Source organism: Erythrolamprus reginae, chromosome 1 (genome assembly GCF_031021105.1).
Source record: "Erythrolamprus reginae isolate rEryReg1 chromosome 1, rEryReg1.hap1, whole genome shotgun sequence".
In the NCBI taxonomy this organism is placed as follows: domain Eukaryota; kingdom Metazoa; phylum Chordata; class Lepidosauria; order Squamata; family Dipsadidae; genus Erythrolamprus; species Erythrolamprus reginae.
In genome coordinates this window covers 354,083,546-354,110,744 of record NC_091950.1, presented here as the reverse complement: position 1 = coordinate 354,110,744, position 27,199 = coordinate 354,083,546, and the positions used below count along the sequence as shown (strand labels likewise).

The 27,199-nt window shown below is 40.5% G+C and overlaps 1 protein-coding gene across 3 annotated transcripts in view; it reads left to right on the top strand.

The window, feature by feature from the left end:
• Nucleotides 1–27,199, top strand: part of RBKS (ribokinase) — a 77,636-nt gene that overhangs the window by 29,475 nt on the left and 20,962 nt on the right. For all 3 annotated transcript variants that reach the window (XM_070734286.1, XM_070734287.1, XM_070734285.1), the window contains exons 2-6: nt 148–280; nt 2,417–2,480; nt 5,340–5,402; nt 13,977–14,141; nt 17,353–17,444. In XM_070734286.1, the coding sequence (XP_070590387.1) occupies nt 148–280; nt 2,417–2,480; nt 5,340–5,402; nt 13,977–14,141; nt 17,353–17,444 (517 nt within the window). The remainder of the gene's footprint in view (nt 1–147; nt 281–2,416; nt 2,481–5,339; nt 5,403–13,976; nt 14,142–17,352; nt 17,445–27,199) is intronic.

Below are 27,199 nucleotides of genomic sequence, written 5' to 3'. Positions count from 1 at the left end.
ATTTTGGATTATAATTGGAACTACTTTTAATTAACTGTCTACAGTACTTGGCCTTAACAACTCTATATGGTTATTATTTAAAAACTCTTGAGAATTCAGTTGTTGATATATGTAATAACGTGTATCCTTCCTTTTTTATTTCAACAGTCTTACAAAACGTCTACCAAAAGTTGGAGAAACCATACATGGGTATAAATTTTTCACTGGATTTGGGGGGAAAGGTGCCAACCAGTGTGTTCAGGCAGCTCGACTTGGAACTAAAATCTCAATGATCTGCAAGGTAAGCACTGGTTTATATAGGTTATTGTCAGTATATTCTGCTGTTATTAAATTGCTCAAATATTAATGCAGACAACATTTACACGTTCATTTTAGCAATTAACAGCTGTCTTATTAAAGACAAAAAAAACTAAACAGAGAATGCGTATTCTTTTCTGGATGAAGATTAGAACAATATAGGGATAGGCAAATGATGTACTCTGTGCATTCTAGGACTGCCATAGCATCCTGTGATCAAGGTTCTAAAATTTTTTAAGCAGCTGTAGCGTTAATATATAGGTAATACTAATATATTTTGCAGGATTATGATATGCTAAATTAATATATCAGTCTATTCTGCATTTTTCCAAATACACAATACAAAGTACCAGTTTTGTATTTTTGAAAGAAAGTTTAAGTTTCTTTCCAGCCCCAACCAGGTGCTAACAATGTTCCCAGCTCTTACCTGCTTGCAAGCTCTTTCATTGTTACTCTCTGCAAAGAATGTTTCCTATTTTACTAAAAAAATACTTTATTAATTATATACATTAAAAAAAACAGAAAAAAGACAAAACAACAATACAACATTTACAGAATGTATATACATGTGATTCTATAAAGGAAATAATAGTAATACTAAGAAGATGATAACATATATGCACTCATAACAAAAATAAAGCATTATGCTTTATATATGGATTATTTGGATATCAGAGCTTAACATTTACACCTACTAGGTGTCAGTATGCTTGATTTTGCAGCTCATTCATTTATAGCAGTATTTTCCCTTTGTTAATTATTACACATGTCTTGTTGACTTTTCCGTTAACATATCCGTTTTTATAAAATTATTTTCATTTTCTCTATGGTATAATAGTGCCTTATAGTAACAATATTTCCTCTTATTGACAATTTAATTTTTCTCTCCAAATTTAATAACTTGAATAACTATAGTTATTCACATTGTTCTTTTCTTTTCTTTTCTTTTCTTTTTGGCAATCCAGATGTACTACCTGCCCCAGGTTTTGTGGAATTCCTTAATATCTTTGTCCTGTAGTTCATATGTAAGCTTTGTCATTTCTACTACCTCATATATTTTACTTATTAAATTAAACATTGTTGGAACGATTTCCTGTTTCCAGGTTTGCTCATATATAATTCTTGCCGTGGTTGTTATATGTAAAATTAGATGCCTGTCATTTATTGTAACTTTATGTCTAATTATTCCAAGAAGGAAGAGTTCCGGCTTTACAGTAATGGTATTTTTTCTCCTGTAATTTCCTCCATCATATTTTTAATTTTTTTCCAAAATTTCTTGGCCAGTGAGCACGTCCACCACATATGGTAATATGTACCTGTTTTCACTTTGCACTTCCAGCACTTTGGTGAAAGTTTTGGGTACATCTTGGCTAAACGTGCTGGTGGCAAGTGCCACCTATAGAACATTTGATATATATTTTCTCTGTAAGGAACTGATAGCATTGTTTTATAATTGGATGTCCATAATTTCTCCCATGCAAAGAATGTTTTCTAAGCCCTGTCTTTGTAGGGGTTTTTTCATTCTCTGTTTGATTTGAATGTTTCCATACCTAACCAGGTGGTAACAATGCTCCCAGCTCTTACTAGCTTGCAAGCTCTTTCATTGTTACTCTGCAAAAAATGTTTTCCAAGCCCTAAGTCTTTGCAGGGTTTTTTCCATTGCTCTACTTGCTCCAAATAGGTTTCCAGGTGCTGATGATGTTCCCAGCTCTTACTGGCTTGCATTGTTACTCTCTCCAAATAAAGGTTTTTTTAAAGCCCTAACCAGGGGATAAAATAATGTGCTGAAGCTGACCAGACTAAGGATGCTGGCCAGATGAATATCTGGTAAGCAGATTCTTTTCCCTATTTTCCTCCCCCAAAATTAAGGTGCGTCTTATACTCCAAAAATATGGTAATTTGTTTTTTAAACAACCAGTAAATTTTCATTCTTACATATTCAGAATATTTGCATTTTGAAATATTTTAATCACTGCAAAGCAGAGATTTCAGGGGTCATCTCCAGGGCTAATGGAAGCTCAACAACATGGAAATTCACATCTTGCCCATCCTTGAGAAGGTTGTCCACGATGAGCTGGGTAATCTGTAATCTGTAATGTTGTTTATTTTTCTTCTGTAGGTTGGGAAGGATTCTTTTGGTAATGACTACATTGAAAACTTTAAAAAAAATGGGATTCCAACAGGTATCTTCCTTATTTTAATTCATAACCAAATTATATCAATCACTATATTCTGAACATATGATTTGCAAAGTTCTCCTCAATGAAGAAATGAATAGAGTAGTAAACAAATACCATTCTTCATAATATTTTTTTCTTCTGTTCTATTATGTGCAATTCTCAAAGACTGTTTGGACAAGTCCCTGCAGTTTTCTTGGCAAGGTGTTTCTGAAGGCTTTTTTTCCCCTTTAAGATTATTTTTATGCCGCCATTATTATTTTTGTAAATAACTCAAGGTGAGAAATATACCTAATATTCCGTCTTCCTGCTGTTTTCCTCAACACTGACAATCCTGCAAAGCGAATTGGCCTGAGAAAGGCTGGCTGCACCAAAGTCACTGAGTCAGCTTCCATATTTGATTTTTTTCCCCCATGTTTGAAATACAGTAGTTTGCCATTGCCTCGGTTCCAGCATTGTGAGAAAGTAATTGGGTCAAGATCATCTAAGCTGGTTTTGTAGCAAAGGCGGGACTAGGACTCACATTCTCCCAGTAATGACTAGAACTCAATTAAAGTAACCAACAGCATAACACAGATGAAAAAAAATACTTCTTCCTTCATAACGTTTGGACACGATTCAAACACTTGGTTACCTCACAACTTAATAATAATAATAATAATAATAATAATAATAATAATAATAATAATAATAATAATAATAATAAATTAATAATAAAAATTATTATTATTATTATTTAATTATTATTATTATTATTATTATTATTATTATATTTGTATGCCACCCCTCTCCGCAGGAGCGGCATACATTAAACTCTCAGGTAAATGGATTTAACATCTGTATTGTGGCATAGCATATAAATTACCCTGTATAAAGGCTGTGATGGAAACCAGCAATTCCCATGGCAAAGATGGCTCTTAGGGAGAACAGCCATTCAGCTTCAGGGCCGCTATGTGTCACATAAAGTAGCTGTTAATTCAGAAAAAAACCGGGAAAGCCTTGTGAGCCTACCCCTGGGTTAGGTGGTATTAGAAGAAACTTTACAGATTCATGAAGTATATTTTTCTCTACACAAAACTCCCACTATTTATTGATAGAGGGCAGTTTTCATTTTTCTTGTTTAACCAGGTACATTGGGCGACGTTAATGAGAAATGGCAGCTATGGAAGACAAAGCTTCCCTATCTATGGTCTATTACAATGGTGGTTCGATTACTGCAACGCTCTCTATATGGGGCTACCTTTGAAAAGTGTTTGGAAACTTCAGATCGTGCAGAACGCAGCCGCGAGAGCCATCGTGGGGCTTCCAAGATTCGCCCACGTTTCCTCCACACTCCGTGGCTTGCATTGGCTGCCGATCAGCTTCCGGTCACAATTCAAAGTGTTGGTCATGACCTTTAAAGCCCTACATGGCATTGGACCAGATTACCTCCAGAACCGCCTTCTACCGCACGAATCCCAGTGACCGATAAGGTCCCACAGAGTTGGCCTTCTCCGGGCCCCGTCGACTAAACAATGTCGTTTGGCGGGCCCCAGGGGAAGAGCCTTCTCTGTGGCGGCCCCGGCCCTCTGGAACCAACTCCCCCGAGAGATTAGAATTGCCCCCACCCTCCCTGTCTTTCGTAAACTACTCAAGACTCATTTATACCGCCATTCATGGGGGAGTTGAGATATTCCTTCCCCCTAGGCCATTACAAGTTATGCATGGTATGTTTGTCTGTATGTTTGGTTTTATTATAAGGGTTTTTAGTTGTTTTATTATTGGATTGTCACATGCTGTTTTTATTATTGTTGTCAGCCGCCCCGAGTCTACGGAGAGGGGCGGCATACAAATCCAATAAATTATTATTATTATTATTATTATTTGGTTCATATGTAAAATGGGGGGGTACATGGGGGCATATGTCCACACCAATAATTCTATGTGGACCCCCACACATGTGAGAGTGACACACACCCCGCTCCAGGCATGCAATGGCACACCCATTTTTGCTCTTCCCAGGCTTCAAAGCCTTTCTAGGAGCTTTGAAAACTGTCTTCCCCACCCCCTCCGGAGGCTGAAAACACACTGTTTCTGGACTCCCAGTGGGCCCAGAAGGCCCCAAAATTAGGTGGCACGTGCCAGACCTGAGTTTGCGTGCCCACCGATATGGCTCCGTGTGCCACTTATGTCACGCGAGCCGTAGATTCACCATCGCGGGCCTATTGCATCTATTACAAAAGTATATAAAAGAAAAATGTCTTACAGATGAAATATTCCTTAGAATGTAATTTATAGAAAGGTGAAAATCTGAACATGCCGTAGCCGCTAACATGTGGCTTCCAGGAAGGATTTGGCTAGACATTGTTAAATTTAGGTCAAAACCCAATTTTAAACTATTTTCAACACATTTGTGCAGAATAAACGTACCTCCAGATAAACATGGATAGAAATGTACAGTACTATTTTACTCTAATGCAGCCAAGGCTTTACAAGGGCTACTCTGTTTCCTGAGCTAAAGGAGTCACTTTATGGGTGATGTTTTTTCCAATAAGCAGAGCAAATTCACACTGTTTTAACCATGACTTTGACTTGCATGTCTATGTGAATAACAAGGGTACTACAGCTGCCAGTAATGTCTGTGCTAAATTTAAATCAGGTTTTTTTCCTCCTGAAATGCAGAATTAGCCACAATTAATTAATCTTGAGCTTGTGTTTGCTGTCATGTGGGTGTAATTTAGCATTTATGTTTCCCCGCTTTTGGCATTGGTATTCATTATTAACATTTTAAACGCCAGCTGTTAAGCTGTAATGTTTGCTGATGTAACTCACTAATTTGTATATTTGCCGAAAGAACTCTACAACTTTTTTTCTTTCTTACCTTAGAATTTGTAAATCAGACAGAAGACGCTGCAACAGGAGCTGCTTCAATCATGGTCAATAGTGAAGGTACATATCAAGGAATTTTCTTAGTTTTGAATTGCGTATGATGAGCATATTAATTTTGTCAAGTTTCACTTTTAAAGAGAATTTTCCAACATGTTGCATATCTATACCATTGAGCCCAGAAGCAAGATGTCTCTTCACCGCTCCTCCTGCACAGCCTCACAATCCCAGAAGAACAGCAGCAGCTATAGGGGAAAGGGCAGGAACAACTGACCAGTTCGGTTGCCTGGGGCATTTGTTGGCTGGATGGCCAGCTACCCTGCCTGCTGCTCCTGATGCCACTAGGGTGAGGGCTCCTGATGCCAAGAAGAAGAAGGGCTGCTGGCCAGGACAGGCGAGTGGGACTCACCTCCCTTCCCACCCATGCAGGCGTTTTGCATGACCCCAGCCCTCCCGCCCACCCGCAGCGGTCTGGAGCACATGGCTGGTGCAAAAACTGCTGGGGTGAGCAGCGAGCCAAAAGAGGAGCTGCCAGGCTGGGTGATGCTTATCTCTCTCCCTGCCCAAGCAGGCTTCTTGTGCAGCCCCAGGCCTCTGGTGAGAAGGGAGGGAAATGCCGTCCCACCCATCCTTGCTGCTGCCACCCGGTGGTGGTTCTCAGACTGCCGCTTCCTGGGTGGTGGCAGGAGCAATGGGTGGGACAGCCGGCTGCCTAGCCAGGAAATCCCAGCGACCGGTCAGGTCCCACAATCGGCCTTCTCCAGGTTCCGTCAGCCAGACAATGTCATTTGGCGGGGCCTGGGGGGGGGGGGGAGCCTTCTCTGTGGGGGCCCCATCCCAGGAGATTCGTATGGCCCCTACCCTCCTTGCCTTCTGCAAGAGTCTGAAGACTCACTTATGCTGCCAGGCCTGGGGCCATTAGATCTTTACCCCCTGCCCACTGAATGTATTGAGATAATGTGGAGTGAATGGAATGATTGTTTTTTATGGTTTCTGGGGAGGTTTTTTTAGATTTTTAATTAGTTAATTGGATTTAAGATATTGTATACTGTATATATTATATGTTGTGAGCCACCCGAGTCCTCGGAGAGGGGCGGCATAGAAATCCAATCAATCAATCAATCAATCAATGCCTTGTGTGCCTGAGCAGGGTGGTCGCTCCTGCCCTTCGGCCTGTAGCTGCCGCCACTGCTGCTGTTCTTCTAGGGCGGTGGGACTACACAAAAGAAATGCCAGATGCAGCCAGGAAATGGTTGTGCTTCCTTGGAAGAAGTGGCGGGCCCCACTGGCTCTTCTAGACTCCCTGAGCCAGCCAGATGCTCTGGACCACAGATGCGCTGCAGGTTTGGACTGCGCAAGAAGCCTGCTTGGGCAGGTAGGGAGGGAAGCCCTGGCCTACCCGTCCTGGCGAACAGCTCTGCTCCCCTAGGAATTCCCTCTCTCTCGGCATGCATGCACGCCTGTTACTCTTCCTCTTGCTGATCTTCACACATGCATGTGTACCAGAAACTAAAAGACAAAGCGGCCAACGCACATGTATGCACTGGAAACAGGAAGATCATCTTCCTGGTATGCACATGAACACTGGGCTTCCTGGGTGGCTGCTCTTCCGGTTTCTGGCATGCCCATGTTTGGGAAAACCAGCTATCTGGCGTGCTGGAACCCAGAAGAGCAACAGGCGACAGCTCCGCATTCCCGGAGAAATGGCTTTGCATTTACCATCATGGCTTAGCTCTCATTGTATCTGTTAAAATACTGTCATAGCATAAATCTTGGACAATTCAGGGCACTGAAGCACCTGTTTGTTTGTTTGTTTGTTTGTTTGATTGATTGATTGATTGATTGATTGATTTCTATGCCGCCCTTCTCTTGAGACTCAGGGCGGCTTATAGCAAATTAATGCAAGACACATTAGAAATCTACAATAAAATCTACTTTAAAATACTCTGTTAAAACCCCAATACTTGAAATTAATCAATCACATCCATACATACATTCAGTCATTGGCCGGAGCTAGATATTAGCAGCTCAGTGGCCCCGAGCCTGTCAGCAAAGGTGGGTTTTCAGAACATTACGGAAGGCGGGGAGAGTAGGGGCAGTGCAAATCTCTGGAGAGAGTTCGTTCCATAGGGCCGGGGCTGCCAGAGAGACGGCTCTTCCCCTAGGGCCCACCAGTTGGCAGTGTCTGGCTGACAGGACCTGGAGAAGGCCAACTCTGTGGGACCTCACCAGTCGCTGGGATACGTGAGGCAGGAGACGGTCCCGTAGGTAATCTGGTCCAGTGTCATGTAGGGCTTTATAAGTCATAACCAACACTTTGAATTGTGTTTGGAGGCTACCGGTAGCCAGTGCAGCTTGTGGAGTGCTGTAGAAACATGGGCATATCTGGGAAAGCCCATGACTGCTCGTACGGCTGCGTTCTGCACTACTCTTCAAAACACTCTTCAAAAGTAGCCCCATTTAGAGAGCTCATAGGATACCATCATTTAACTTCTTGATACCTCTCTATATGTTGAGAACCCCTTCAACTCGGAAATCAGGGCAAGCTTGCTTCATCTTAGCTGTGACTTTTGCTATTAAGTATTAATTGCAGTTCAAAGAACTCAGTCTTATTTTTCCATCTACGTAGAAGCTTGTGTGGAAAAGTCTTAAGTGTAAACTGGGAGTTGCAGTAGCTGTAAAAGAGTGACGAAATTAAATTAAAGAAGGGAAGGGAAGAAAGTTATCTGCATGTAATATTAGCTTAATGAACTTGGTGGCTGATAAAGATTGCCGACTAAAAGCTGGCTTTTTCCATCTTGGCATCGGGTAAACACAGAAGATTTTTCTCTCACAGCTATTTCCAGAATTCAGCTTTGGGTGTTGAACTACTGTTTGTTAATTTGCTTATTTTTTGCCACAGGGAAAAATGGTTTGGAAAGTACTTCATAGTGTGACAATCGTAAATCATTGTCTTTGAAATTTTTCCAGTCTGATGCTCCCTAGAAATGTTTTCAATTTAGTTCCCAGAATCCTCCAGCCGGTATGGAATAGTAATGTGAGGACAAGTACAGTCATACCTCGTCTTACGAACCTAATTGGTTCCAGGGGGAGGTTCGTAAGACTAAAGGTTCGTAAGACGAAACATTGTTTCCCATAGGAAACAATGTAAAGTCAATTAATCCGTGCAACCCAAAAAAAAAACCCCGCAAAAAAACGCTGCCGCCCGGCTGTCACCTTTTAAAACAGCCTGGGGGCTTCCCAGCAGCCTCCGAACGCCGAACGCGGAAGTTCGGGTTTGGCGTTCGGCTTCGGGAGGCTGCTGGGAAGCCGTCCGGCCATTTTAAAAGGTGACAGCCGGGCTGGAATCCCAGAGACCAGTTAGGTCCCACAGAGTTGGCCTTCTCCGGGTCCCGTCAACTAAACAATGTCGTTTGGCAGGACCCAGGGGAAGAGCCTTCTCTATGGCGGCCCCGACCCTTTGGAACCAACTCCCCCCAGATATCAGAGTTGCCCCCACCCTCCTAGCCTTTCGTAAGCTCCTTAAAACCCACCTCTGTCATCAGGCATGGGGGAATTGACATGTTCCTTCCCCCTAGGCTTATAAAATTTATGCATGGTACGCTAGTGTGTATGATTGGTTTTAATTTGTGGTGTTTTTTAAAGTAATTTAAATATTGGATTTGTCTTACATTGTATTGTTATTGCTGTGAGCCGCCCCGAGTCTGCGGAGAGGGGCGGCATACAAATCTGATTAAACTTGAAACTTGAAACTTGGGGGGCTTCCCAGCAGCCTCCCGAACCCCGAACTTTTGCCGAACTGCCGGGTTCGGGGTTTGGGAGGCTGCTGGGAAGCGCCCCAACCTGGCTGTGACCTTTTAAAACAGCCGGGGGGCTTCCCAGCAGCCTCCGAACGCCGAACCCAGAAGTTCGGGTTTGGCGTTCCTAACACGAAAAAAGTTCGTAAGAAGAGGCAATTTTTTTCTGAACCCCGGGTTCGTATCTCGAGTTGTTCGTAAGACGAGGGGTTCGTATCTTGAGGTACCACTGTATTTCATTTCGGTTTGGTTTTTTCCTAATTCTCTTTCTTAATTTTTTTTTCATATTTTATACTAGCCTGTATATCCTTATCCTTAAAAATAAAAGAGCAGATTATAGAGGTAGCCCCTTATTTTAAGGGATTGAAGATCAGTGTTCCAGATTTGGGCTTAATTTCTATAATCCTGGGTATCTCAACAATTATTTTTGCATACGTACTATTGTTTCAGTTCTCCTATGTATCTGAAAGAATAAGTTTAAAAAAAACCCCATTTTGACAAAGATGTCAAACAAAAATAAATTGTGAATGGTCTGACAGTAATGGATAGGGTGAGAAACTGGTGAGAGTTCCAAGCTGACCAAAAGAAAATATTTTATGCAAGTAGTTTATCCAATGTTCTGTCATGAGAGATTGTTGATAGCCCCTAGTTCTGAAGCTTCAGGAAAACTCTGTATGACAAGTTTCCAAAGACCATAATAACTAAAATAATGAAATCTAGTGGGTGAAAGAATATGCCTCCAATTGAAAGACCCTTGGCATAAACATTGAAGGTTAGCTGTCTCCCTATGATATCTGGGTGATAACTATTAAATAAAAATATTTAGAAACATAGAAGTCTGACGGCAGAAAAAGACCTCATGGTCCATCTAATCTGCCCTTATACTATTTTCTGTATTTTATCTTAGGATGGATATATGTTTATTCCAGGCATGTTTAAATTCAGTTACTGTGGATTTATCTACCACGTCTGCTGGAAGTTTGTTCCAAGAATCTACTACTCTTTCAGTAAAATAATTTTTTCTCATGTTGCTTTTGATTTCCCCCCCAACTAACTTCAGATTGTGTCCCCTTGTTCTTGTGTTCACTTTCCTATTAAAAACACTTCCCTCCTGGACCTTATTTAACCCTTTAACATATTTAAATGTTTCGATCATGTCGAAAACATTATAAACAATGGTAAAAAAAATTGCATGCACCCTTATCACTATTGCTGACCACAAGCAACATAAAAAACAATGAAACCTCTAAAACTTTACCTCAGAAAATTAGCGGGAGTGTGTGTTCAATAATATATACATAAACTTCATATCTGTTCCCTATTCATGATGACATTTAGAACTTTAAAAAGAAACTCTGTGGCCTTACCCTCTATTTTATCTCTTGTACTTTGGTAATGCATCATTAATCGCAGTCTTTCAAAATACTACTAAATGTAACTCTAGAAGATTTCAGGAAGTATGCTGACCATCCTGAGACTTCAGACTGGCATTTTTATGTTGGGCAATCTTTCACTGAATGTATCCAGGGGGAGAAAAATGTGGGCTTTAGCCAACATTGTTTGGAAAATTAAATTCCTCTGTGAGAATGATCATTACGCCATTATTCCCATCATTATATTTGGGGGGAAAGGCACATTTTGAACTTAAGACACTCTGAAGTTTAGTTCTGAAGGAATGTTTGCAAAGTAGAGCTGTACAATCCATAATCACATAGCTACTTACGATTGGAAAGGCCTGCTTTAGAATTTGACAGCAGCAAGTAGATGAAATATAACTCTGAATGTTGAGCAGTTTACTCATGAATATTGTCAAGAACTACACTGTTGGCAAATGCATCTGCTGCACAATCTGCACAAGTAGGAAAAAGCAAATTTATTACAGAACTCCACAAATGCCAATATGTTGGGGTTTTATTTCTTGTTACTAGAAGATTCCCTTGGGGTATACATGGATCAGATGCCAAAAATTGGGAAGACATTGCCATCATAATTACTTCAGCAACTGCCTTAATAGCTTTAATCTCAACGAGTCATTGGAGGAGAACAAATGAGTCATCTTGTGCAAGTTGTATTCTAATACAGGTAGTCTTTGGATGAGGGCAGCAATTGAGATTGGGATTGCCATTGCTAAATAAGAGAGGTAGCCCCAAAACATGCTTTCATTAGGCAGGAAGAGGCAGGAATCTCAGGTAAAGAGTACAGGGATGCCAAGTGGGAGTGGTGGGAGGCCAGTATAGGCAACATATGAGTGGTGAAAGCCTGGGAAGATCACTGGTGGAGATTGCACATGGGGAGGATGTGCTGCAGATGGGAGAAAAAGTGGGAGCAATTTATAGTTTATATTTTATTAGATTTGTATGCCGTCCTTCTCCGAAGACTCGGGGCTGCTCACAACATAATAGTGATACAATACATTACAAATCCAATAGTGGAAAGTTAAATCAATTTAAAAACATTAATACATTAAACTTACCGGAGCAACTTCTGATCTTTTTCGCCAGCTTCCCCATTGAATTGCTTTTGGGAAACCAGCAGGAAAGGTTGCAAATGGCAATCATGTGACTGCAGCTACCTCCAATGTCATAATCTTGAGCTTGGCACATAACTGCTTGAATTACATGACTGTGGAACAGGGGCAGGTTGCTCTTACAGGATGTGGTTCTCATGTGTGTGTGTGTGCGATACGCACGCATGCACGTGTCCCCAGCATGACTTTGCTTCTGCACATGCACAGGAAGCAAAAACACAAGGAAATCTCACAAGGGGACACGCGTGTGAGAGAGATTTCAGCCCATTCTTGGCATTCATACATGTGTGGAAGCAAAAAAAAAGAAGCCAAAATCTCTTGTGTGCATCCCCTTGCGAGATTTTGCTTCTGCGCATGTGCAGGAAGCAAAAAAGACTAAAAATTAAAGGAAAAAGATGGCGCCCAAAGGACTGGCACTGGAGTGTTTGCATGCAAATTGTGCACTCTGGCGGCCCCTATTGGTGCATCGTCGTCTATCGCACCGCTAGCAACCCACCACTGCTGTGGAGGGTGCTGCAATGGTTGGAATATTGAGGACCAATGTACCCTCTAATTTTTTTCCGGTGTGGGCGGAAAAGTATAGTGTCTGAGCGACAGTCCCTTTGGGACTGGGCGGAATAGAATAAATAAATAAATAAATAAGAAAAAAATCCCTTTTTTATTAAAAGAAATTAATAATTTAAAAAAACCAAAATCCATTACTATTAAAACTAAATCAACCAACAAAACCAAAAACATAACTATTAATAAAAACAGGTGAGGGCTGGGGGGGTTTTCTCTGTTATTATTTAAGTGCTTTTACCATATGCTTTAAATCAAGTCACTTCTCTCTCTGTTTCTCTCTCTTTCCTGTCATTCTCTGTCTCAATCATTTTCTCATTTCTCTTTTCTCCCCTTTTTTCTATCATTTCTCTCTATCTCTTCCTTCCACTCTTCTCTCTCTCTCTTGCTTTCTCTGTCTCTCTCTCTTGCTTTCTTCCTCTCTCACACTCTCTTCCTTCCTCTCTCATCTCTCTCTTTCTTTCTTTCTTTCTTTCTTTCTCTCTCTCTCTCTCTCTTTCCCCCTCTTGCTCTCTCTTTTTCTCACTTTCTCTCTTTTGTTTTCTTTCTCTCTCTCTTGCTTTCTCTCTCTCTCTCACTCTTTCTTGTTTTCTTTCTCACACTTTCTCTCTTGTTCTCTTTTGCTATCTCTTTCTCTCCCACCTTTCTCTCTCTCTCTCTTTCTCACTTTCTCTCTATCTTGCTGTCTGTTGCTCTCACTCACTCTCGTTCTCTCTCCGTTCTTCTCAGCAGAGGCTGTCGAAGGTGATATTCAACGTCGGGGGCGCGCAGGCGGTTGCGCACGCTCCCTATCTTCATACCAGCCCACTCGGAACATTCAAAATAAGAAAAGCCTTCGCCGGCAGGCGTTCTCTCAGCAGAGGCTGGCGAAGGTAATATTCAATGTCGGGGGCACGCGCGCGGTTACGCACGCTCCCTATCTCCATTCCAGCCCACTCGGAACATTCAAAATAAAAAAAGCCGCTGGTGAAAGTTTTTCTTATTTTGAATGTTCCGAGTGGGCTGGTATGGAGATAGGGAGCTTGTGCAACCGCGCGCGCACCCCCGACATTGAATATCACCTTCACCGGCCTCCGCTGAGAGAACGCCTGCCCCGTCCCTCCTGCAACCCCCTTGCTGAGAGCCCGGGATGAAAGTGCTCTCGGCAAAGGGACTGTGAGACAGGCAGGGCGTGCGTTCCGGGTGCGGGAGGAGCCGCGCCCAAAGGCAGGAGGGGGCGGATCGGGCGGGGGGCAGTGACGAAAGGCCGAGGGGGCCGGAGGCACCGTGGGGAGGCAGGGGCGGCCGCGGCTCCCTTCCCTTCTGTTGCCGGCGCCTCCCCGCCCCCCCCCGCGGGGTGGCAGGGGGATGGGGACTGCGCACCCATGGAAAAGGGTGCACGGGGCGGTATTTTGGGGTGCGCACACACTCACGCATGCAGCCTACAGGGAACGGTGTTGAGGACTGCTACCCTGTTTCCCCAAAAATAAGACAGCGTCTTATATTAATTTTTGCAGCTATGTCTTATTTTCAGGGGATGTCTTATTTTTTTTTCAATGAAGAAGTGTTCACATTTATTGCTGAACAAAGTTTTACTATTCTCACCATTTGTCTGCAAGCTAGGATTTCTAACATAGACACCCTTTGAAAACTTACATGCTATTAACTTTATAAGTACTTAAACAGCCATTAAGAATCATATATGCCATGGTGTCAAGAAAATACATTTTATGTTCAGTTCTAATCGTTCTAAAATTTCACATTTGTTTTTAGGAGAAAACTTTATCGTAATTGTTGCGGGAGCGAATTTACTTCTGAATTCCAGTGATTTAAAAAGAGCTGCCCATGTCATCGCTAAAGCTAAAGTGATGGTCTGCCAACTTGAAATAACCCCAGCAATTTCTTTAGAAGCATTAAAAATGGCTCATACCAGTGGAGGTAATCTAATAATACAAATTAATTGTTTGCTTCATTCCACGAATGGTTTCAGTAATACTCTTTTAATGTAGCTTTGTTTCAGAGTCATTTAAAGCATGGTGAAGCCAAAATAAGTGACCTAAATCCAGGCACTAGCAAAATAATTTAATAAAACAGTTGGGCCTATGAAGGACAATTGAAATTTCAGTTGAATTGGCATGAACCTGGTACCCTGTGTGAACTTTGCTCTTGTTTGTTTCTTTTTTTTTTAACCTATTGAGTGCAATTTCTGGTCAAGCTAAAGTAGCAAATAACTGCCTTAGCAGCAGAAGATGACTTCAGTAAAATGGATCCTGGTTTATAGACTATTATTCTGTATCTCTGGTAATGAAAAATGCCTTAGGCACACCACTTCTCCTTTGCCTGCTCTCAGTTGATGCCAAACACCATCTTTATCTGAAAGGAAAACCTTTCTAAATTTAAAAGGAAATTTTTCAAAAATTCAATTAGACAGAAATAAACTTCATTTCTTCTGTTACCATAGTCTTGAGATAATCATCCCAATTTATAAATTTAAATTCTTTGAGTCAGAAATTGGGGGATTTTCTTTTTTTTTTTTGATAAGCATAACCTTTAGAACATTTATTTCACTGGCTGATTTATTTCAGTGGGGCAAAACATCAAACAAGTATACCTAGAACTTGGGTGTGCACAAAGTAGCTCATTTCATTAAAAGTGATCACCATAAATCTGAATGGCAATATGCAAAATGCTAGAAAATCCTTTTAAAGACACTTAATTCTCCCATACTTCAGGGATATATGTAAATAAGAGTAACTCCAAATTGCATTGTATGAACATAAAATATATTTGCATCTGATGCAGGAGATTACCTCTTCAATAGAAGCCATATACAGAAGCCATAGAACCATATCAGTAGCGGGTTGCACCTGGTACGGCTGGGATCGGGGTTCCGGTAGCGGAAATTGAGATGCGCACACATCTCTGCATCACTGATCCGCGCACTTGTGTGAGATTTATCTTCTGTGCATGCGCAGCAAGCAAAATCTCATGCAAGGATGCTCTCCGCTCGAGATTTCGCCAATTTTTGGTGGTTTTTTGCTTCTGCGTATGTGGAAAAGCGAACAAATCGCCAAAATCTCATCCATGAGAGCATCCTCACGCAAGATTTTGCACAGAAGCCAAATCTTGCGCCTAGAGGTTTGCCCGCCCACAGTGGTTCCGGTAGCAGCCGGTAGGTGCAACCCCTGCCTGAACCATATACCAGGAAACCTCTCTCCATCCCCATGTTGAATGGCCTTGTATAATGAAATCACTGTAAACCCTTTGCTAATACAGAAACAACCTTTAAAATCCTCGCAGCTGGAGAGTGTCACTGGCACTTCCTTTCTTTTAGTCTGCTGATTCTTATGTTTAATGCAGTAGTTTATGTTCGGAAGCACACTAGACTGTGTGCTTAACAGATGTGCACCCAGATACAAGGCTCAGAAGAAAAAAGGGAAGTGATGAAAGCAGAAGCTTGTGGCTATAAGCCTTCTTGTTCCTGTATACTTGGGTTGGGTTTTTTAAAAAAAACCTACATATCGATAGTCTTATGCTTGCTGAAGTACAGATAGTCCTCGACATGCAACAGTTCATCTAGTGACCATTTTGAAGTTACAACACCACTGAAAAAAGTGACCTTTTTTCACACTTACGACTGTTGCAACATGCACATGATAACGTATTCAAAATTCAGATGCTTAGCAACTGATTCATATTTATGATGGTTGCCGTGTCCCAGAATCACATGGTTACCTTTTGTAACTTCCCTACAAGCAAAATCAATGAAGATGCCAGATTCACTTAACAACCGTTTTACTAACTTAAGACTTGCAGAATTCACTTAGGGTCTCACTTAGCAATAGAAATTTTGGGCTCAGTTGTGGTCATAAGTCGAGAACCACCTGTATCATGGTCCCACCAGTAGTCATTGAAGAACTCTGCAGCAGCTTTTTTGTTACTTCTTGCCTTTGTTTTGATTGTCCTGATGCCAAAGCATTGTGACTCTTGACATATCAATCCCATGGTAGTATTTTGATAAGAGCACTATTCTGTGGGTCACTTTATTTTTATTATTGTTGTTGTTGTTACATTTACTAAGTTAAAGTGAACCAGAACAATAGTGCAGTTACCAAAATGAGTTGACGTGGCACCATGATAGATCTGGGCTTCTTAAACGATTCTAAAGAAACACATTGTTCCAGCACTACCGGAGGTAGAACCAAGCTAATTACAAACCACATTGGAAACACTTGCAGATCAGTAATTGTAGACTGTGCTTGAATATCTACTTACACTCTGTTTGGTTTCAAAGCTACCCAAGTTTAATATTCCTTTCAGTCATGAGAATTCTAGAGCCATTTGTTAGAAGGGAAGGGAAGCACTTCAGTATCTGATGGTATTATTTTAATTCTATACAAGGGGAAAGGCTTTTTCACAGCTGTTATAAACTTCCACTGATTTATTCCCTGGATCAGTAGTCCATTATTGGAAAAGAGGTTTTGTCTCCTTTTACAGCTTTGCAGATTCCTGGAACTTAAAGGTGAGGTAACTGGAATAAAAATTATCCTCTGGGTTTTTCTAATCTGGGATTATTTATTTGCCTGTGGTTCATGTCCCTTCCCTCGAATCTGAGGCCTTTTAACTATGATGAGAATGAAGTTCCAGAATTCCCAGCAGAAAAATGCAAAACACAGTCCTAATACATCTGGGAATAATCTTGTGTATTGTTCTTTGTTGAAATTCAGTTAACCTAGTATATGCATATCTGAATTTAAATCGACATCAACAAGAATCTACCTTATGATTCTGAGAAATACAAGAAATGCTAATAAATAGTATGTATTTTTTTTCAAATTCATCCAAGCCTTCATTTTATTTTATTTTTTTCCCTTTTTCTTTTATGGCAAAGGTATAATTATAATACTTAACGTATTCTCATGAAATCCTTAACTAATTCAATATCATTGCAGTAGCAGTGCTTTATAACAGCAGAAAACAGGGTATTTTGCTTAGATTGTTTATGTCAGCAAGCAATTTGTGTATCTAGAGGAAATGTAGAGCTGAAAATGCCATAGGCATTATAACAAATAGTGTTTGTTGAATTGTAGGTAGTTATATTTCAGCATTCTGTGATACGTCTGTTACAGAATTTTCCATTCTCTTGCAGTGAAGACTTTATTTAATCCTGCTCCGGCCATTGCTGATCTAGACTCACAGTTTTACACTTATTCCGACATCATCTGCTGCAATGAAAGCGAGGTAAGTGTCATTAGGGCAACTCTGAAGAAAGAAAACATTGAGGGTTTTATAGTACAAGTAAAGGTTTCAGACTATGAACATTTTGATTCTTATTTCCATTGCATGGCTGCAGCAACAGACCCTAAGCAGAGACATTCCTGAAAGATCTCTGTCAGCTGCACATTGGCCAGAGTGCCTTTTCTTTTTTATTTAATCAAATTTCTATGCCCCCTTCTCCTGGGACTCAGGGCGGCTTACAATAAACTTCCATATATAGTGGCACCTCTGCTTAAGAATGCCTCTACGAATTTTTCTAGATAAGAACTGGGTGTTCAAGATTTTTTTTGCCTCTACTTAAGAACCTGAGCCCGGAAACATTTCCCAGCAAAATTGAGAGCGGCACGAAGGCCCGGACAGTTTCCTGCCATTCCCCCTTTAATCCCGGCCATTTCGGGCTTTTCTGGGCTGCCGGAGGAGCCTTTCGGTGGCGCTTAAGGAGGCTTTGGCAGCCAAGAGCGAACTGAGCATTTTCCTTCCTCTGGGCGCCGCCTCAGAGTCCCTCTTTTTTTTTTAAGCCTTAAAGTGTTGGATTTTTTTTTATTCCCCTCACCTCACCTTCTTCCTTCGGCAGCGGCTATCCTCCTCCTCTTCTTCCTCCTCCTCCTCCCACCCAAATTCCGAGCTTTTATTTTTTTCCTAATGGGTTTGCATGCATTATTTGCTTTTACATTGATTCCTATGGGAAAAATTGCTTCTACTTTAGAACGTTTCTACTTAAGAACCTGGTCACAGAACGAATTAAGTTCTTAAATAGAGGTACATAGAAACATAGAAACATAGAAGTCTGACGGCAGAAAAAGACCTCATGGTCCATCTAGTCTGCCCTTATACTATTTTCTGTATTTTATCTTAGGATGGATATATGTTTATCCCAGGCATGTTTAAATTCAGTTACTGTGGATTTATCTACCACATCTGCTGGAAGTTTGTTCCAAGGATCTACTACTCTTTCAGTAAAATAATATTTTCTCATGTTGCTTTTGATCTTTCCCCCAACTAACTTCAGATTGTGTCCCCTTGTTCTTGTGTTCACTTTCCTATTAAAAACACTTCCCTCCTGGACCTTATTTAACCCTTTAATATATTTAAATGTTTCGATCATGTCCCCCCTTTTCCTTCTGTCCTCCAGACTATACAGATTGAGTTCATTAAGTCTTTCCTGATACGTTTTATGCTTAAGACCTTCCACCATTCTTGTAGCCCGTCTTTGGACCCGTTCAATTTTGTCAATATCTTTTTGTAGGTGAGGTCTCCAGAACTGAACACAGTATTCCAAATGTGGTCTCACCATCATTCTATATAGTGGGATCATAATCTCCCTCTTCCTGCTTGTTATACCTCTAGCTATGCAGCCAAGCATCCTACTTGCTTTCCCTACCGCCTGACTGCACTGTTCACCCATTTTGAGACTGTCAGAAATCACTACCCCTAAATCCTTTTCTTTTGAAGTATTTGCCAACACTGAACTGCCAATACAATACTCAGATTGAGGATTCCTTTTCCCCAAGTGCATTATTTTACATTTGGAAACATTAAACTGCAGTTTCCATTGCTTAGACCATTTATCTAGTAAAGCTAAATCATTTACCATATTACAGACGCCTCCAGGAATATCAACCCTATTGCACACTTTAGAGTCATCGGCAAATACAGGTACCACTGTATTGCTGTTTCTGTTGAAAGAGAAATAGTTAGCCGCACAGCCAGGCCTCTCATATCTAAAATGTTCTGAAGTCAAAATGTATTTATATTGAAATAAATATATTTAATTTATATGAAATTAAGGTGGGGTGGCGGAAAGAACTGCGTTGCCGGTCATCCTTATAAAATATTTGTGACAATATCATTCAGAGTGTGTCAAAACTAGTTTTCTAGTTGAAAAAAAAATAGAAATGTATGCCCCATTGTCAGTGCAAAGTGTAAAGTTTCTGACAGGCGTCCTATTAAATTAGTGCAATGTAAAATAAAATGTTCATATTTGATTGGCTGATAAGAGAACTCCCCATCTAATGACATGACTATTATTTATCTTATCCACACCAGTTGTGAATACAGTGGTACCTCGAGATACGAGTTTAATTCGTTCCGGACCTGGGCTCTTAAGTCGAGCAGCTCTTATCTCGAACGACTTTTCCCCATAGGAATTAATGTAAATAATTTTAATTGGTTCCAGCCCTCAAAAAACTCACAAAGTTAGTCTAAATTATGCAGAAAGACATGTTTTTAATGAAGAAATGTACATGTACATATAAATGAATAATGAAGTTTCTTTCACTTAACTTGTAAACTTTCTTAAACTTTTAAATTTACATATGTTCAACTTCTCTGCCACCCAATCCTGTAGGACAGAGGTCCCCAACCCTTTTTGAACCAGGGACCGGCTTTAAGCGATCAAGAGAGGAATGGGTGAATGAATGGACGGAGGGTGGGAAGGAAGGAAGGAAAGAGGGAAGGGACAGGAACAGAGGAAGGAAGCAAGGAAACTTATGAAAGGGGAGAGTAAGAGAGGAATGAGTGAAGGGAGGGAGGGAGGGAAGAAGGTGGGAAGGAGAAAGAAAAGAAGAAATAGAGGAAGGGAAGGTAAAAGAGAGAAAGAAAAAGAGCAAGAAAGAAAGAAAGAAAGAAAGAAAGAAAGGGGGAAGGGACAGGAACAGAGGAAGGAAGCAAGGAAACTTATGAAAGGGGAGAGTAAGAGAGGAATGAGTGAAGGGAGGGAGGGAGGGAAGAAGGTGGGAAGGAGAAAGAAAAGAAGAAATAGAGGAAGGGAAGGTAAAAGAGAGAAAGAAAAAGAGCAAGAAAGAAAGCTGCAAGCACCCCCCCGAGCGCCCCAGGCCGGCTGCAACCTTTTAAAACACGCGCGCCGCTTCGCAGCTGTCTCCTGAAGCCGAACGCGGAAGTTAGCGTTTGGCTTCAGGAGACAGCTCCTTGGCGCTTGTATCTCGAATTTGGGCTTGTAAGTAGAACAAAAATATCTCTCCCCTCCCAGCTCTTATCTCGAGTTGCTCTTAAGTAGAGCAGCTCTTATGTCGGGGTTCCACTGTAATCAGTTTGTGAAATTCCAAATCCTTGAAACATCAATTCTTGAAAATACTTTCATGTGAGGAATTTATCTATCTATCTATCTATCTATCTATCTATCTATCTATCTATCTATCTATCTATCTATCTATCTATTGGATTTGTATGCCGCCCCTCTCCGGAGACTCGGGGCGGATAACAGCAATAATAAAACAGCATATAATAATAATCCAATACTACAAACAGTTAAAAGCCCATTATTATAAAAACCAAACATACATACAGACATACCATGCATAAAATTGTAAAGGCCTAGGGGGAAAGAGTATCTCAATTCCCCCATGCCTGGCGGCAGAGGTGGGTTTTAAGCAGCTTACGAAAGGCAAGGAGGGTGGGGGCAATTCTAATCTCTGGGGGGAGTTGGTTCCAGAGGGCCGGGGCCACCACAGAGAAGGCTCTTCCCCTGGGTCCCGCCAAGCGACATTGTTTAATTGACGGGACCTGGAGAAGACCCACTCTGTGGGACCTAACTGGTCGCTGGGATTCGTGCAGCAGAAGGCGGTCCCTGAGATAATCTGGTCCGATGCCACATCAGCATTAGATAAAATACACGCTTTGTAGTGTTGGTCTGCTGAGTATTGTCAGAGCTTTGACAACCACAGATACTCTCTGTTCTTTACCCATTTTTGTACTAGGATGAAGGAACGCTAGAGGTGGGATATCAATGGCCTATCTACCCACAAGGGATATTTCACATGCTGTGCCTTTTAGATATGTTTAATTTATTGCTTTAACAATAACCTTTATTTGTGCGGTTTTAATTCTCCATACACAGTTCATGCAAATGTATATTGCACATTTATCAGGTCCTGACTTTTTTTTGCTTAGCTTGTCATTTGTTTTTGTTTTGTTTTTTTTTCTCCTTCTGTTTTTCCCAGAAATGATCAAGCCTGTTGAAACTAGCTTGTTAATTCACTGTGCACCAGATGTAGCATAACTTAATCCCTGAGGTTTGCCCAGGAATGTGCTGGTTCTCTTTCTCCTTAATACTTGTAATGAAAGAAATGCAAAATAAGTAAATCAAATTTAGGGCCTGTGTGAAAGCCAAGCTTCAGGCTGTGCGTTAATAAATAATTTTAAACTGCAAGGAAAATTGTTACATCATCAGTTTTCCTACTTTTCACAATACATGTAGTCCTTTATTTATTTATTGTATTTATACACCGCTCATTCCAAAACAGACTCAGAGCGGCATATTCTTGACTTATAACAGTTCATTTAATGACGGTTTGAAGTTACAACGGCACTGAAAGAAGTGACTTATGACCATTTTTCACACTTATGACCATTGCAGAATCTCCATGGTGACATGATATACATTCGGATGCTTGGCAACTGGTTCATATTTATGATGGTTGCAGGGTCATGTGATCATCTTTTGTGAACTTCTGACAAGCAAAGCCAATGGGGAAGCTAGATTCACTTAACAACTGTGTTACTAATTTAACAATTGCAGTGATTCGCTTAACAACATTGACAAGAAAAGTCATAACAATTGGGCAAAAGTCACTTAACAAGTTTCTCAATTAGCAACATAATTTCTGGGCTCAGTTGTAGTCCTACGTCAAAGACCAGCAGTGTGAGAAAAACCACAAGTGTGTATACTCCAAAGGCATTCAATCTCAAAATTAAAACGCAACATGGAGGATGCATACATGTGCAATAGGGTTTCCTGGAGGGGTCTGTAATATGGTAAATGATTTAGCTTTATTAGATAAATGGTCAAAGCAATGGAAACTGCAGTTTAATGTTTCCAAATGTAAAATAATGCACTTGGGGAAAAGGAATCCTCAATCTGAGTATTGCATTGGCAGTTCTGTGTTAGCAAAAATTTCAGAAGAGAAGGATTTAGGGGTAGTGATTTCTGACAGTCTCAAAATGGGTGAGCAGTGTGGTCAGCAGTAGGAAAAGCAAGTAGGATGCTTGGCTGCATAGCTAGAGGTATAACAAGCAGGAAGAGGGAGATTGTGATCCCCTTATATAGAGCGCTGGTGAGACCACATTTGGAGTACTGTGTTCAGTTCTGGAGACCTCACCTACAAAAAGATATTGACAAAATTGAACGGGTCCAAAGACGGGCTAAAAGAATGGTGGAAGGTCTTAAGCATAAAACGTATCAGGAAAGACTTAATGAACTCAATCTGTATAGTCTGGAGGACAGAAGGAAAAGGGGGGACATGATCGAAACATTTAAATATCTTAAAGGGTTAAATAAGGTTCAGGAGGGAAGTGTTTTTAATAGGAAAGTGAACACAAGAACAAGGGGACACAATCTGAAGTTACTTGGGGGAAAGATCAAAAGCAACGTGAGAAAATATTATTTCACTGAAACAGTAGTAGATCCTTGGAACAAACTTCCAGCAGACGTGATTGGTAAATCCACAGTAACCAAATTTAAACATGCCTGGGATAAACATATATCCATTGTAAGATAAAATACAGGAAATAGTATAAGGGCAGACTAGATGGACCATGAGGTCTTTTTCTGCCGTCAGTCTTCTCTGTTTCTATGTTTCTAATATTTACAAGACTTGGTTATTCTTCAGGACATGCACTCTTCCAAATGTCATGACATTTGGAAACTGCATGTCATACTTATCCAGAGTGCATGACATACTTATCCAGAATGTGCAAATGCCATATACAGTATTAGATAAAATTATCTCCAGAAATGCACACGTTAGGAAAACAATTGGCAAAAGGCCTATGTTAAGAGAAAGCTCTTGCAAAATTAGAAGTCCGTAAAATGTGCTTGAACAAGTACGCATATTTTGTGAGAAACTTTTGAAGAACACACAAATGCAGAAATGCGAGAGAGCAAATATTAGTTAGATTTATACGTTGCCTTTCATTCAGGAGCTTAGGATAGCATTCATTGTGCTCCTTCCTTTTTTTTTTTGCTACAGCCCCAATCCTTTGAGGTTGGCTTCACTAGACTGAGAGTGACTGATTCAAAGTCATCTGATTGAAGAAACTGTAATATTAAATAAAACAATTTTGGGCATTCCTATTAAGCCAGGGACATGATCGAAACATTTAAATATGTTAAAGGGTTAAATAAGGTTCAGGAGGGAAGTGTTTTTAATAGGAAAGTGAACACAAGAACAAGGGGACACAATCTGAAGTTAGTTGGGGGGAAGATCAAAAGCAACGTGAGAAAATATTATTTCACTGAAAGAGTAGTAGATCCTTGGAACAAACTTCCAGCAGACGTGGTTGGTAAATCCACAGTAACTGAATTTAAACATGCCTGTGATAAACATATATCCATTGTAAGATAAAATGCAGGAAATAGTATAAGGGCAGACTAGATGGACCATGAGGTCTTTTTCTGCCGTCAGTCTTCTATGTTTCTATGTTTCTATTTAATCATGGCTCATGATGCAGAATATACAAGTAACCAACACAGCTTCTAAATACTGAACAAACCATACGTATTTGGTTCAGATGTAAAGAATAATTTAATGTAATCCACTAAATGTGGAATTGTGCTGAAGAGAGGGAGAGAGGACACTTTCTAAACAGGCTCTCAGGCCTTGAGACTTTTGCCTAGAGCAGAACAATTCCATGAGTTGTGGTGTCACAGAGATTATAATGCAGTACTGCAGGTTACTTCTGCTGCTTGCTGGCTGCCTGTAGTTTGGCGGTTCAATTCTAACCGGCTCAAGGTTGACTCAGCCTTCCGCCTTTCCAAGGTTGTAAAATGATCCAAATTGTTGGGGGCAATATGTTGACTCTGTAAACTGTTTAGAGAGGGCTGTAAAGTATTGTAAAGCGGTATATAAGTCTAAGTGCTATTGCTATTACTTAGCTGACATAAAGATATAGTTTATGCATTATCTTCATTATCTTCACACTACATCTTCAACTGTAATTCAATCAGAATAGAGTTGAAAGGGATCTTTGAGGTTTTATAATCCAGTTTCCTATACCATTTCCAGGCCCTGTACAATTTCAGAAAAATGACTGTCCAGTTTCTTCTCTTCTTAAAAATCTCTGGTGATGAAACCCACAACTTCTGATGGCAAGCTGTTCCACCATTTAATTGTTCCCACTGTTACCAATTTTTTCCTTAATTCCAGGTTGCTTCTCTCCTGGATTAGTTTCCCTCCATTGTTTCTTGTCTTTCCTTCTGGTGCTATGGAAAATGAGTTGATCCTCCCTCCTCTTCATGGCAGCTTTCAAATGCTGGAGTTCTTTGCACTTTTTCCATAGTCTCAGCATCCTTTTTTGTAATATAGTGACCAAAACTGGATGCTCTATTCGAGGTTTGGCCTTATTAAGACTTTATAAAGCAGTACTAATCCTTCACGTGATTATGATTCTATGTTTATACAACCAAGGATTGTATTAGCTTTTTTGGCGGCTGCTGCACACTGCTGGCTCATGTTTAAGTGATTGTCCACTCAATGGTCCCTCTCACAGTTATTGTTTTTGCAGCAGGTTTCACCTAACCTTTACTTGTGATGGCAATGTCCTCTTTAAAGAAGATATATGCTTAATTATTATTTTGAAGATTTAGCAATCAAATATTTACATGGAAGTATGGGTAAACAAAGGATTAATCCATGTTTAAGCCAATGTCTACATTTTCAATTTAAGTGCCTGGTATGTAATGAGAGCATTGCATTGCCAGAAATGTTATTCGGAATCTTACATAGATTAGTTTTATTTCTTTAAACATTTGTTCATTTCCCTTTAAATGTTTTATGGGGAGTTAAACTATTTTTTTAAAATTCTGCTAGGCCTCTTGCTATTGTGTTTTTTTTTCCTTTTTAAAAGCAGCAGTTAGTTGTTTCCTTCAATTGTACATTTTTGTTAATTAAAAATTAGAGGGAGGAACTTTCCAACACAACCAAAAGTTTTATATTGAGTTTCACAATTGAGACCTAGGCATGTATTTTAACTTTTGGCATGCATCAACTGTCTGGTATCTGCTACCCTTGCAGGAAAGTGTCTCTCAAATTGTTCCATGCTGTCCTGATTTACCCCCGTTCTTTCAGTTGCTGCATGTAGCTGGAGGCATTTCTCTACAAAATGCAGATACAGCAAAAATTTCTAAAACAAGTGATATTTTGATAATTCCACAACCACAGATGTATGTGACAACATGTAAGGAACGACAAGCAAATATGGATCAAGAACTTTGTGTACTCTCTGTGCTTAAAGAAACATCAACACAGGGCATTGCATATTTTATGGATGTTTTAGAAGATGCTTCTGAACTTTGTGCAATAAAAATTCTGTATCTTGCTTGTTAAAGGAGCCAAATTTTTTCAGGTTTCTACAGGAGACAGAAAAAAGAGAGACCCAGTTTCTTTAATTAATTGAGTCACTAGACAGTCTTTTCAGGATCCTGCAGAATTACCGTATTTTTCAGACTATAAGACGCACCTGGCTATAAGACGCACCTAAGTTTTGAAGAGGAAAACAAAAAAAGGTCATTGTTTTCCAGCACTTTTTCAGCCTTTTTTTTCTGCCTGGTTTTTAGGAATTTTTGGCTAATTTTCAAGGCATTTTTCAGCCTGATTTTGCGGCCCATTTTGCGGCTTTTTCGGCTTTTTTTTTCAAAAAGGGGGCCCAAAAGTCTCAAAAACAGGCTGAAAAAAGCCTTGAAAACAGGCTGAGAAAAGCCCTCAAAATGGGCCAATGAGCCCCCAAAACAGGCCTGAAAAGGGCGGAAGAAAAGCCCCAAAATGGGTGTGAGGAGGCCAAAAAACAGCTGGTGGGTGGGTAGGTGGGGCTTTAGCAATATTTGGTCCATAAGATGCACAGATATTTTCACCACCTTTTTGGAGACAAAAAAGTGCATCTTATAGTCCAAAACACTGTAGTTTAATTTAGGTTATTTTAACTAGTGGAAGAGGGGAGTTGCATTTGTATGAGTTCCAAGGCATTTATTCCTTCTCATTTTTGAGCATGCATAGCTTTGGTATGTTCTATGTGTCTTACTTTCTTCCTTGTGTTCTTTGTGATATGAATTATGTTTTGATTGTTGTTGTTTTAATCTTGAGAATTTCCAGGATTGGTGCTACAGAATTTTGTATTTATTTATTTATTTATTTAGTTTTGGTTGAGGGAATACAGGTAATCCTCGATTTACAATCACAATTGAACCCAGAATTTCTCTTCCTAAGTGAGACAGTTGTTAAATGAGTTTTGCCCCATTTTACAACTTTTTATGCCACAGTTGTTAAGTTACTAGCATGGTTAGTAAGTGAATCTGGCTTCCCCATTAACTTTGCTTGTCAGAAAGTCACATCCTGACCCCGGATACCGCAACCATTATAAATATGAGTCAATTGCCAAGCATCTGAATTTTGATCAGATGAACATAGGTGTTGTGGTTGGCTCTGGCCTAGCTCCTGCCCCAAGGAATGTGGAGGTGGATGCAGGGGAAACATCAACATGTCATAGGCCTGTTTTATTGCCGACAGAGGCAGGTAGTACAGTTTCCTCGGACGAAGAAGAAGGTGGGGGTGACTTGGAAGAGCGGGGCTTGGCACACAGCCCAGGAAGCCAATCTCCATTACCTTCGGTTAATTCGGATGAGGAAGTATTAGACCCACGCATGCACAGAATTATGCATAGAAGAGACCAATTGCAGAAATATTACAGGAGATAAGAGAGGCCACCTG